General features: G+C 40.0%; 1 protein-coding gene across 2 annotated transcripts in view; it reads left to right on the forward strand.

The window, feature by feature from the left end:
- edil3a (EGF-like repeats and discoidin I-like domains 3a) overlaps window positions 1-12,639 on the forward strand; it is a 163,799-nt gene that overhangs the window by 123,524 nt on the left and 27,636 nt on the right. For both annotated transcript variants that reach the window (XM_083904122.1, XM_083904123.1), the window contains one exon: window positions 11,694-11,849. In XM_083904122.1, coding sequence (XP_083760248.1) covers window positions 11,694-11,849 — 156 coding nt within the window. The remainder of the gene's footprint in view (window positions 1-11,693; window positions 11,850-12,639) is intronic.

Here is a 12,639-nt window from a genome sequence, read left to right on the forward strand (position 1 = left end):
TGCTCCACATAACAAAGAAATCATTAAAATTGAATCATTTTGGTTTGTGGACAAAACAAGACATTCAAGATCATCGTCATTTCCAGGTTTGACAAACACTGATCAACGTTTTTTTTAACATTTTCTGACATTTTATGGACCAAACGATTCATCGATTAATCGAGAAAATAATCGACAGATTAATCGATTACGAAAATAATCGTTAGTTGCAGCTCTAATGTCAACACAGTGTTTGCAGGATTTCAAACTGAACCTCCAAAACTTGTCTGTGTAAAGATAAACAAAACATTGAGTAATAGTTTTACAGTTTTACTGTCACTTTGTTGACAGAATCTCAGCTGATACAAAGCCAGGATCACAGACTCAGCCATGACTGTGTGTGTGTGTGTGTGTGTGTGTGTGCCTGCGTGTGTGTGTTTGCAGATGTGCCAGCCCAGTCTGATGAAGGCGAGATCAAATTTGCACCATGTCGCGTTGTACAGTGCAGATGATTTGAAGACTTGGCGAGGTTTAGAATAGAGGACAAAATCACATTACGTGGATTGTTGCTGGGTTATTATCAATCCTCTACGGAGACGACAGTCAGATGTGGGGGGGGGGGGGGGGGTCGGCCCATATATTGGACAATCTTAAAGCTCATTAAAGAGTCCGTCTTGTGGCAAAATGTTCAAATTAAAATTGACGTAAACAAACAAAAAAACATGTCCGCAGCTATCAAATTATCTTTGACGACGTGACCAAAGAAATCCTGGATTATCTCAGGAAGAATCCTCACTAATTTGAAAACATGGCTGATGTAAATTTCATTAAGGCTTTTATCGCCAGAGCCTCATTTTAATCCCGTCCGAGACGCCTCTTTCTTTGGCCTATTTCATTCAATTTTCCCTGCAGCTACTATGCTGATTCAATTAACTAGCAAATGAAGTTACAGAATGGACGGTAAATCCATCTGTTTTCCTTTCAGGTGGGCGGTTTGTTATTGTCCAATCCCTCCCAACTACTGTATATCACATTTATACAGGTTGGGAAGTGCTTAGACATATGTGTAATGGTGCTCTATTGTTTCCATTATTCAAGGCAGCCATCTTATCTTTCAACACCACATCCTGATCCTCATCTCCCTCCCACTCCCTCTATGTGTCTCTTCGTCTCAGCTAAAGCAGGATGCATTTATCTGTTTTATCTCGGCATGAGTGATTCATGAGCGGTGCCAGCTGTAATGTTAGATCTGCGGGAATTGTCAGAATTGAATGTGCCAGAGCTGAAATCAGTGCAGCAGAGATTGGGTCCTGGGTGTGTTCTGCATGCATATCTCGTGGCTTTAACTGTCGGCTGACAAGCGGCAGACTCTCAACCGCTCACTTCCCATATGTTTAAGTCAGAGATCTTTATGTTCTGCTCCCAGGAGAGTATGAGAGTGCACTGGAGCAGCACCACGACACAATCCAGTATTAAGATTCATTCAGGGATAGTCCAAAGTTAAGATAATACTCTGTAAAGAACCAAATACTAAGTATTTTAATCGTAAAGGCCACTTATGTCCTTGAGTGGTGTCTATTATGTAATTTCATGGTTGCGTTTTCATCGCGTGTGAAGCTCACTCTGCTTTAGTGCAGCGTAAGAGGGTTTCTGCGCCTACATGTGTGAACATTACATATTAATATTGTATATACCATGTGAGTTCACAGCAGGAGAACGAGGAGTGCCAGATTTTATTTTCAATTTGCCTTAAAGAAGCAGCCTCATCATTGTTGAAGAAAGGTTATTGAAGAAAGTCAGCTCACTGTCAAAGTGCGTCAGGGCAAATGGCTCTTTTCCTTAATTTTCAAAAATTAATTAAAATTATTCCCTAAGAGGTTTGCAAATATTTTTAACATATCCTTGTTCAAGGCGATGCCGACTATTATGATGGTTAATTTCAAGTCATTTCGAGATACTTTGTTTTTTTTTGAAGAAAGTCAGCTCACTGTCAAAGTGCATCAGGGCAAATGGCTCATTTCCTGAAATTCAAAAATTCATTAAAATTATTCCTTAAAAGATTTGCAAATATTTTTAACGGATCCTTGTTCAGGGCGATGCCGACTATGACGACGGTAAATTTCAAATCATTCCGAGATACTTTTTTTTTTTTTAGAAGAAAGTCAGTTCACTGTCAAAGTGCATCAGGGCAAATGGTTAATTTACTGAAATTCAAAAATTCATTAAAATTATTTCTTAAGTGATTTGCAAATATTTTCAACAGATCCTTGTTCAGGGTGATGACGACTATTATGATGGTAAATTTCAAGTCATTCCGAGAAACTTTTTTTTTTTTTTTTGAAGAAACCATTTTTTCTTTGGTTTTCTTTGGACTACAGATTTGATTCCAGACCAGATCACACAGGGAGACGGACTACTTTACATTTAATCCCTCAGTGTAGGTTTCATGTCTGGTGGCGGTGAATATTTCAGAGGGTAGACTCCCCCCCCCCCCTTCGTCATGTCCTCAGCTGTGTGGCACCGAGACCTCACTTCACTCATAATAACACGGTGTTGCAACGCGACGGTTGAACAGATGCTGCCGCCGCTCCTCGCTGTAATGGCTCTAAATGATCGAGACCACCATGCTCCATTTGCTTCTCGTTCTTTTTGCCAAGGCCAATTCCCTTTCCTTGTTTCCTGCGACCGGTTAAACTTAAGTTGACACGCTGAAACTGAGGCTCCGTCTGTTTTTTCCGACAGCAGAGAATTCCGTGTGATGATTGCGCTTTAAAGCAGTGATATGATAAAGAGCTGGTGTTAGTTTGGATGGAAAAATAATGTAGGAATGTCGAGTAGATACTGAGATGTTCTATGTGAATACTGATGTGCAGTTGGATCGAAATAAGTGACCAAGATTATCAGAATTCATCCTGTGGGAAACATGCAGGTTGCTTTTCATGCTGGATTTACACTGTGAAGTTTCATTTCACTTACATGCAAAAGGGAAGGACCAGAGTGCAGAGACGAGGTGAGGATGTTTAATGCATAGCAATGTTCATGCCACAGAAAACTGTTTACAAATTTGTGAGCCTGTCACCTTTTTGCAATTCACTATCAGTCACTACACACACAGTGCCTTTCTTTTATTAATATCATTTGGCTGCATACAGGATGTGTCTCGACTCGCCAACCAGTCGAGTCTCGTAAATGCAGCGGGAAAAACAAGTCACGTCGCCCGGAGACTTCAGTCATCGTGACGGGCGTTTGAATCACATTTAGATGCCCTGTGTGTGTGTGTGTGTGTGTGTGTGGTGCAAAGACATGGCACGACATTAAAAATGTTAGCGTTAGCGCTGGAACGTGTTCAGTGCAGCACTGACCGCCGTAACACAGTGTGATGCCGTCTCTCTGTGACATTATCATTCCCAATAACTCCCAGGCAACTGAGTCACACTGTGGGTCTGCACACCTGCTTTTCCCTGTGTGAACTCCCAGCATGCATCTGTACCTGCTGTGATCTGCAAAACCTGCACAATACTGTATATATACATATGTATGTATACATATGAAAAAATAGACCGTTCTGAATTTCAAAAATTCAAATCATTCTGAGATACTTTTTGTTTTTGTGAAGAAAGTCAGCTCACTCTCAAAGTGCATCAGGTCAATTGGCTCATTTCCTGAAATTCAAAAATTCATTAAAATTATTCCTTAAGAGGTTTGCAAATATTTTCAGCTGATCCTTGTTCAGGGCGATGCTGACTGTTATGATGGTAAATTTCAAGTCATTCCGAGATACTTTTTGTTTTTGTGAAGAAAGTCAGCTCACTGTCAAAGTGCATCAGGGCAAATGGCTCATTTCCTGAATTTCAAAAATTCATTAAAATTATTCCTTAAGAGGTTTGCAAATATTTTCAACGGATCTTTGTTCAGGGCGATACCAACTATTATGATGGTGAATTTCAAGTCATTCCGAGATACTTTTTGTTTCTGTCAAGAAAGTCAGTGCATCAGGCAAATAGATCATTTCCTGAAATTCAAAAATTCATTAAAATTATTTCTTAAGAGGTATATCTTTTCTTTTTTTTTCATAAAAATGACTCAGGTGAACTTTGAACTGTGACACATTTCACAAATTCAATCTGATTTTAAGCATTTAGAGTCCTTTTTTCATCAGATTGTCTATAGGTTGTGTTGAAAAAAAGGATATAAGACACTCTATAGTGCACACTCTTATAACCTCTGTATACATTATAAACGTTTAACCATAATAATGGAAAAAAGCCTTGTGTTCTAAGGGTCATGGCTAACACTTTCTTTAGGCCTTTACATGAATGCAGTGTCCTCAGAATAATAGCGTAGCAGACCTTTGTGTGTGTGCGTGTGTGTGTGTGCATGAACACAGTGTGACGCCAGCACTAAGTGCAGCTCCTCGTTTCTGTTTCTAACTTTTTGTCGCAAACTTATCCACCACTGTTTTGAAGTGGGATTGCAGGAGCCGTTTTAAAGGCTAACGGTCCCTTTAATTAACGTCCAACAAGTGGAGGGAGACGCTTTGTTCGGCCTCATTCGCCACTGGATTATTACTCGCTCTTTTCAGTTAAAGTTTGCAGACTACCTGCTGTAAAATGGCCGCCACAGAGGCTCAAGATTACTCACCTTTCCCATCGTCTTTTTTTATTTCTATTAAATTTAAACAATCTGCAAATTCTAGGACAGTCTGATAATGTTAAAGAAGGGGTTATTTATGTGTGTATGGCTACATTTGTTTGTTTGACATATCATCATCATCATATTCTACAGACTGCACAGATCTGCACAAATATCACACAGTCATCATTTTAAATGTGTTATTCAAATGAAAATGAGAATATTTATTTCTTTAAGTTCTGTAATGGTAAACAACACATATTCCTTATATTGACACCACTAGTGGTCACGAATCATATTGCAATCACAATTTCAGTGAAAATAAGATATTTAGATAAAATCGTTAAGCCCTAGAGTTTTTTATCGGTTTTAATTTATGCTTCACCTTTGAAGACAGATCATGTCAATTCTAACATGAAATACTCAAAAAAGGGCCAAATCACAACATATATTATCTCTTATTTTTGTTCATCAGAATGCAAAACATAATCCTTGTTTGTGAGCTGTGTGGATTCATCTGTGTAATATTACGAAGGCCTCACTCTTACTTTGCATGCTCACTTGTGTTTTTATAACCGTTTACCCGAAGGTTTAAAATTGTATTTTCTCAGAATATTTTAAATTAAACAGGATATATTTGCTCTGTTTTTCATTTCGACCTGCAGGTAATTTTAATTAGACCATAGATTTTCCATTTAAATTAGGGTTGTAAAAAAATATGTCATTCCCTGTGTTAGTTCAATTTAATCCTATAACTGTAAATATGTCACACAGCATTTTGTGGTGAATAAACATACATGTCGCAGTTATCTGTGAAGCTGAGACTCAGATCCCTGGTTCATCATATAGAATTGGCTCAGCTCAGCTGCCCGAGTGAGAAAATGGCACATTTTTATCCCGACAAAGGTGTCATGACACACTGAGGCTTTTCTCTGCACTCAGTGGAGAAGTGTTGCACTCAGTCACCCATTTGGTCTGGAAATAGGCTGCTGCCTTCAGCTCCTTCTGCCGTTTTCTTTAGTCATTTTGTGTTTTGCCATTGGGGCTGAGAGAGGCTTCTTTTTTCTTTTCCCAGAGATGGTAGGGTTGCAGAATCGCATAATATTGGGCTTTGTCATGTGGCTACAAGTAATACTGTGATCTGGCACCAGGGCACAGAATATGTGAAAGTAAATGGAAATGGGATTGAGAATAAGAGTTTAGGCCACTTCACCACACCAGAAAAGTCATGTGAACATTCTCTCTGAGCAGTTCAATGTGTTTGCTCTGAAGGAAATCGTTCAAAAATACACCGTGCAATGATTTAGTATTTCACTTCACTTTGGGGCTAGCATCGTTGCCTCACAGCAAGAAGGTTCACCAGTTTGAATCCCAGTCATGTAATGTGCATGTTCTCTGCCACATGCATATTGACCATAGATGTGAATGTGAGAGTGAATGTTTGTTTAACCCACCTTTACACCTATGTCAGGTGAGACTGGCTAAACTAATTATTATGGATAATATAGAGTTTTATACCCTAAATGTGCAAAGTTCACGCCTATTAAATAAATAATATCCAACTATCTGAATAACTAGTTTTGTGTTTTAGAGGCTGTTCTTGTCTAAATAAGTATCTTAGCCCAGTTTTCATGGATTGAAAACATCACCTCCCCCATTTTTTCTTTCACCCCAACCTGTCTAGGCAGACGGCCGCTCATCTTTGAGGCTGGTTCTGTCAGATCTCTCTCCTCGCTGAGGCTTGTTCATCGTGTGAACTGTCGGGTTTCTCTGCTCTCGATGATCTCCTTAAATGTCCTATTTCTTTAAAAACCAATGTATCCACTTTTAAATGGTGGCCTGGAGCCTTGACTGGACTGTGTGTGTGTGTGGACATTTCATGCAATGCTGAACAATATCTCAGTTAACTATGTTTTATATTCTCTATTTTATATTCTATTTTCTCAACTACGACCACAAGTTTTTCCAGTCAGCCTAACCTAGAAACGGACACAGAACGTACATTATTCCACTCTCATAGTAGCAATATATACTATATAGACATGTATAAGTATCAACTAGACTATTAATATAATAGCCATTGGACGGTAAAGGGGACTATGAATGGGACATTTTGTTAACTTGATCAAAATCATGCTTTAGTCAATAGATTAAAATATAAATGCAGTAAATACATATAAAGAACTTGCCCTATAGATACTTCGACACTTCCTGAGGAGACAAAGTCAGTCAAACGGGATGTTTTGCGAGCTCTGACGGCAGCGCTAAGCTTTAATGATATGTGTCGCGCTGTGAGGTTGATGGGCTGTAGCACTGTCCTCGTGGCCCTGTGAGCTGTGTGCATGCAACACTGAATCCTGCACTGTACCGGCTGTATGAGAGGAGAACGCATGTTTCACACACAGTGTGTAAAGTGTGTTAAAAATAAACAACTGGGGGGAGAATATCAGTAGGATGCTGTGTACAGTATATAACATAGGAAACTGGGACTCACATCACATTTATTCATGTCTTTATTCAAATATGAACATGGGATTTACACCGCAGCTCTTCCCCCAGTAGGTGTGTGAATGAAGCGCACCTTTACGTCTTTGCACACTTTCATTTCAACACGTAATTGGCCCTGAAGCTAATTAAACTGACACATATTTTTATTTATAAATCTGAGACAAAGCAGGTAAAATCATCAAATTAAGTCTAAATCTTTTATTTCATTGGAACGTCTACATGTATGACACACGCATCTAGAGAGCAAATATATAGACGAGTGCTGGGCAAGTTAACGGCGTCAACGTTAACGTATGAGGCGTTTCCAAGACGACTGACCGGAAAAAGCGTGACGTCATGTTTACGTGACTCCCGATTGTTTAAATGAGTCTCTACACAGGTACGCTGGTTATTTTTAACACTGCTCTTTCTGTTTAATAAACAGACCGCTACAGTTTGACTGTAGGAGCGCTAATGGGGCTAAAGGAGCTAACGGAGCTAACTGGCAAACGGTGCCTGGACTCCAGTGCCGCGGCACAAAAAACTGCGTTACTTTAGAGACTAATATTAACAAATCGGGAGTCACGTAAACATGACGACACGCGCGTCTTTTTCCGGTCGGTCTTCGTGGAAATGCGTCATGCGTTAACGTTAGCACCGCTAACATGCCCAGCACTTATATAGACTTAAAGTAGAAGTGCGTAACTTGGTTTTTTTGTTTTTCGTAACATTATTGTGTGCCGTGTCCTTCATCTGAAAACGCAAAACTATCTGATCTGCGGAAGCATTGTCATTTTTATTTCATACTCCAAACTTTACCCTTAGACCAGGGGTTCTCAAAGTTTTGATACCTGAGGCCAATTTAGGAACCCAACATTGGACCGAGGGCCGCCAAAGAAAAAAAACAGAAAGAAATCTCATTTGTAGTTACTTCCAGATTGCAGTTCTACAGTTTAGCGTTAAGTAATATAAGCGTTAACATAATAACGCTTTATAATTTACTGGGTAATTACCCAGTATTTTGGCCATTGTTCTTACCTTCTAATTACAGGTTAATACCAAGTAACACATTTCTGTTACCATATATTTACTGGGTAAATAGCTAGTAATTGGGGGCTGTAGCTACCTGCTTATTACCAGCTTATAACCCAATAATACACTAAAATTCACCATATAGAAACCAGGTAAATACCCAGTATTTTTGTTTACACTTTTTGGTCTGTATCCAGTAATGTCCAATAAACATTTAACAAGCTTAGTAGCTCCTGGATTAAAACTATCAACTGTAATTCATTGCGGGCCAACAGAAATGATTCTGCGGGCCGCCATTGGCCCACGGGCCGCACTTTGAGAACCAATGCCTTAGACAATATGGCTGCTACCTCTGTCTTTACATAAAACAAGTCAAAGAGTTGTGTGGAGTCGATGGGTTTACTCAGCGTTGGATGAAGTCATGTGACAGCGGTTTGAATGTCACAGACATTTGTTTGAATTTAAAAGTTACGCCCTACAGCTTTAAGACACTCGGGAGGAGAGGATGTGACGGTTAAAGGACAGAGGGTGGACTGGAGGAGAGTTCTTCCATTAACAAGCATGTCTCGCTCCCTAATTCCGTCTGGGCCGTCAAAGTGTTGGGAGCTGCGGTCGTCGTATTTTCCCCGACCGCTACCTGTGGCGTGAATTACAGGTTCCCTTCTTCAAGGGTGCCTGCGTTTCGGCGGCAGACGTCACGTGACTGCTTGGCTTGAATTAGACGACTTGAACATTCTGCAACTGAAGCGTAATCAAAGCCTCGCAGTGTACTCCATCACGGCCCATAAATCAGCACCAGTGGTCTGCGCCGTGTTTTATATCCGGCCGCTGTGTTGTGGCATTGTTGTCATCGTAACAGAGCTGTTGTTTAAAGACGTTCATAAACATTGTAGCCAGAAACAGTGGAAGCAGAGGAAGCGTCCATATGGAGGAGAAACGCCATGAATAGTGTATTCATAACAAATGAAGCGTGCACGCCGTTTGTGTAGCATCTGCATAATTGCACACCTGTAACCACAGCGCTGTTGACAGTTCAAATACGTCAATGCCTTTTTGTCCTATTTTCCTTTGGTTTTACGTCTCACGATTGGAGAAGTCGGAGTTTATCCACTCAAATGCCTTTAAAGAGGAACTCCAGCTTCTGTTGTATTCACAAAGGCTTTGCTTTGTGTGAGGACCCACGTCTATGAACACAGCAGGGGTTCTGCATGGAAGACGACCACACTTATACCCAGAGAATTGTCCTCAGTCTGAAAGTAGATGGCAGGGAAGAGACACAGCAGCACAGTGGAGAACTTGTGGCGACATCCACATCACTGTTACCCGGCACTTTAGTGCACATAAAACAGAAGTTTCAAAAAGCTGCTGACTTTGAAAACTCAAAACACTTACTTTCACTTTCACTCTGTCATTAGTGTCGTTAAGGAAAACCTCGACTCTTTCCACGATTGTTGCTCGTGAGCATTTTGCGAAAGTAAGAAAACAACTGCAGGGAAGAAATCGATATAAAATGGACACAGTCTGCAGTGAAGCCTGGGGTGTGGGACATTAGCCACCAGGGGGCATCACTGCTGAAGCCTTTGTGAATGTGAGTCGACTTCTCTTTTGATTTATAACACCGGTAAACATTTATGTTCCCGTTCAGATTAAAATAGACACTAAAGCACAGCACATGTGAGGGATTTTTCCAGGAATACTATAAAAAAAATAATTATTTTTTTTAATCACAGTCTATGTGGAACACGGAGCTGAGACGATTCATTCACATCACGACTCAGACGGACGTATAAAGAGTATTTCAGAGACTGTAATGTATGGCAGGTGATAAAAATGTGCTGTGGTGTCAGCGAGAGGAAATAGAGCCGTAGCTCATGTGTTCATTTAGTTTAGTCGTCTTATTTGTTTAATCTACTCTATTTTGTCGTTGTCAGAGCGCCGTGACATAGTATATGTTGGCCTATGACCAGGCCAATTAGTCTGATGTATGGCTGCCTCAGCGCTGGGTATATTCAGCAGAGGGAATAAATCTGTGTGTGTGTGTGTGTGTGTGTGTGTGTGTGCGCGCGTGTGTGTGTATGTGTATGTGTGTGTGTGTCTTCTAGAAACAATCTACTTTAGATAATTGAGACACAGTTATTTCAAAGTTTTGGGGCAAATGTTTTACTTGATTATTCTGCTTGTTTTTGGGGTTTTTTCAACATACCAAATATGTGTGATACATTTACACAATGTCACATATTCAGGCTTTAAACAATGTGTTTTTTAGCAGTTTTGTGTTTTAGTTGTGATACAAAGTAGCAATAGTTGCGCAGAAGTCACACAAATCAGTGTTTTTCTTTTCTTTTTGTTCATAAAAACGAGATCAGTGAAGTTGAACTGTGACGTATTTCCAAATTTAATCTGATTTTAAACATTTTGAGTCCTTTTTGCTCAGGTGTGTTTATAAAGTTGGTGAAAATGAAATCAATTTTTCCTCAGATTGCCAAGGTTGTGCTGAAAAAAAGGATATAAAAGACTCATTCTGCACATTCTTATAAACTCTGTATAAACTGTATGTTTTAACAAAGTAATGGCAAAAAAGCAGCCGACACACTGTGTTCTAAGGGTTAATTTTATGACATTTAAGGTGTGGTAATGTTCTATCTCATTCTCTCTCTGCAAGTAAGGCAATAATATCATGGCAGTATCTCAAGAGCTCTCTGAAGGCCTTCAAAAATAGATCTCAGATATATTTTAAATTAAAAATCCAACTTTAAGGAAACGACATCTACATCTGCACGGTGACTAAAACTGGACGATCGAAGACAAGAACTCCAGAATCAACTGTTGTTGTCAAAATGCATCTCAAAGAAAGTTAGACAGTGTTTATATGTATATATCAAACAAAAAGAAAATGACATGTTTGACAGTTGTGCAAAGCTAATGATGGAAATCCGATCACCTGAGGCCACGGCTGCACTTTTCAACAGTGAAATATTACGTCTGTTGACACTTGGGATAAACTTGTTTTCTGCACATTATTCATCTGACATAATTACCGCGTTGTTTGGGATCGTCGTCAGATGAAGTCTGACCTGTATACTCGTATCTATATCTCAGCACGCGATGCTGCAGATAGATTTGGTTTGGGCTTTGATACTCAATCTTGTCATCGTACGCTTTGGGGGTGCGGGTTAATCTCACTCTTGTAAATAACGAAGCACAATTGAAGCCCAAACTGTCAGTAGAAATAACGACTCTGCGTTGACTGCCTGACGTCCTCGAGCTGCAAATTGTTTGCAACAAATGACCGCGTATTAAAAATGAACCCCGGTGGTGCAGAAGCTGCTGCTGCAGTGTGTGTGTGAGAGTTCAGTTCTGCTGAGGCGAGGGTTGTGGACTTAGCCTTGTTGTTCAATACTCTATGAATAATTGAAACTGACTCCTTGCACCTGATGTCTTTATACGGGAAAATCCTCTAATGACGTCAACAAAAAAAAGAAAAAAGAATGCTGACTAGAGATTGTTAAAGTCTAGCATATTTTGCGGTTAACTCATTATTTTGTGTCCCACGTCTCTCTCAGATGGACCTGCTGGTGCCGACCAAGGTCACAGGGGTCATCACCCAGGGAGCCAAAGACTTTGGCCACGTCCAGTTTGTCGGCTCGTACAAAGTCGCTTACAGTAACGACGGAGTGCGATGGAGCATATATCAAGATGAGAAACAAGGAAAGGACAAGGTAAGAGAAGATTATTTAGTCAGAAGACTCTCTCTATATATTCATTAGGGATGTAACAATACACTCAACTCACGTCTCGATACGGTTCACGATTTTTTGTTCACGATACAATTTTTTTTTGTTTTTATCAAAATGAGCTACAGACAAATTATGACCAAATAAAATTATCTTTTATTCGTAGGAAAAACAATTTTAGAGGTGCTTTCTTTACAGAAACTCTGTAAAACAGTTTGTGTCCTCTTATAAACATGGTCATCTTAAACAACAAAATACATGAAAAATATCTCCTTTCTTTAGAAACACTCTCAAAAGTAAAGGCCACGTTATACTTCTCCGACTGCGTAACCACGGAGACCCCTCCAGCCTTCATACTTCTCCTGCAATTTCCCGCCCGATCAGTAGGGGTCGCTGCGCAAAGTTGCTGTGCTTTAAGCTACAGTGAGCAATGGCCTCCGAGAGAGAGAGACTGTGGAAGCGGAAAAACATTGAAACAGTGGCCGTTTCTCACTTTTCTGTGTCACGGAAACGCAGTTTTAAGATAATTTGAGGCGAGAAATTGGCCGTTTAGAGTCTAAACGTGTGCTGTGTGTGTTAAGATATGACTTATTTATAGTTTGGCAGCTCACGAGGTGGCGTAGCGTTACTTTGCTTCTCACTGTGGTGGCGGCTAATGTGCTGCTGCGTGTTGCTCGTGTTGCCGCTATAATATGTTAGCAGTCTCTTGCAATATTTACATGTGTCTGTCCACTTCTTACCGGTTGTATTTGTATATATAGGAAATCCAAAATGC

This window comes from Microchirus variegatus, assembly GCF_963457635.1.
Source record: "Microchirus variegatus genome assembly, chromosome: 17".
NCBI lineage: Eukaryota > Metazoa > Chordata > Actinopteri > Pleuronectiformes > Soleidae > Microchirus > Microchirus variegatus.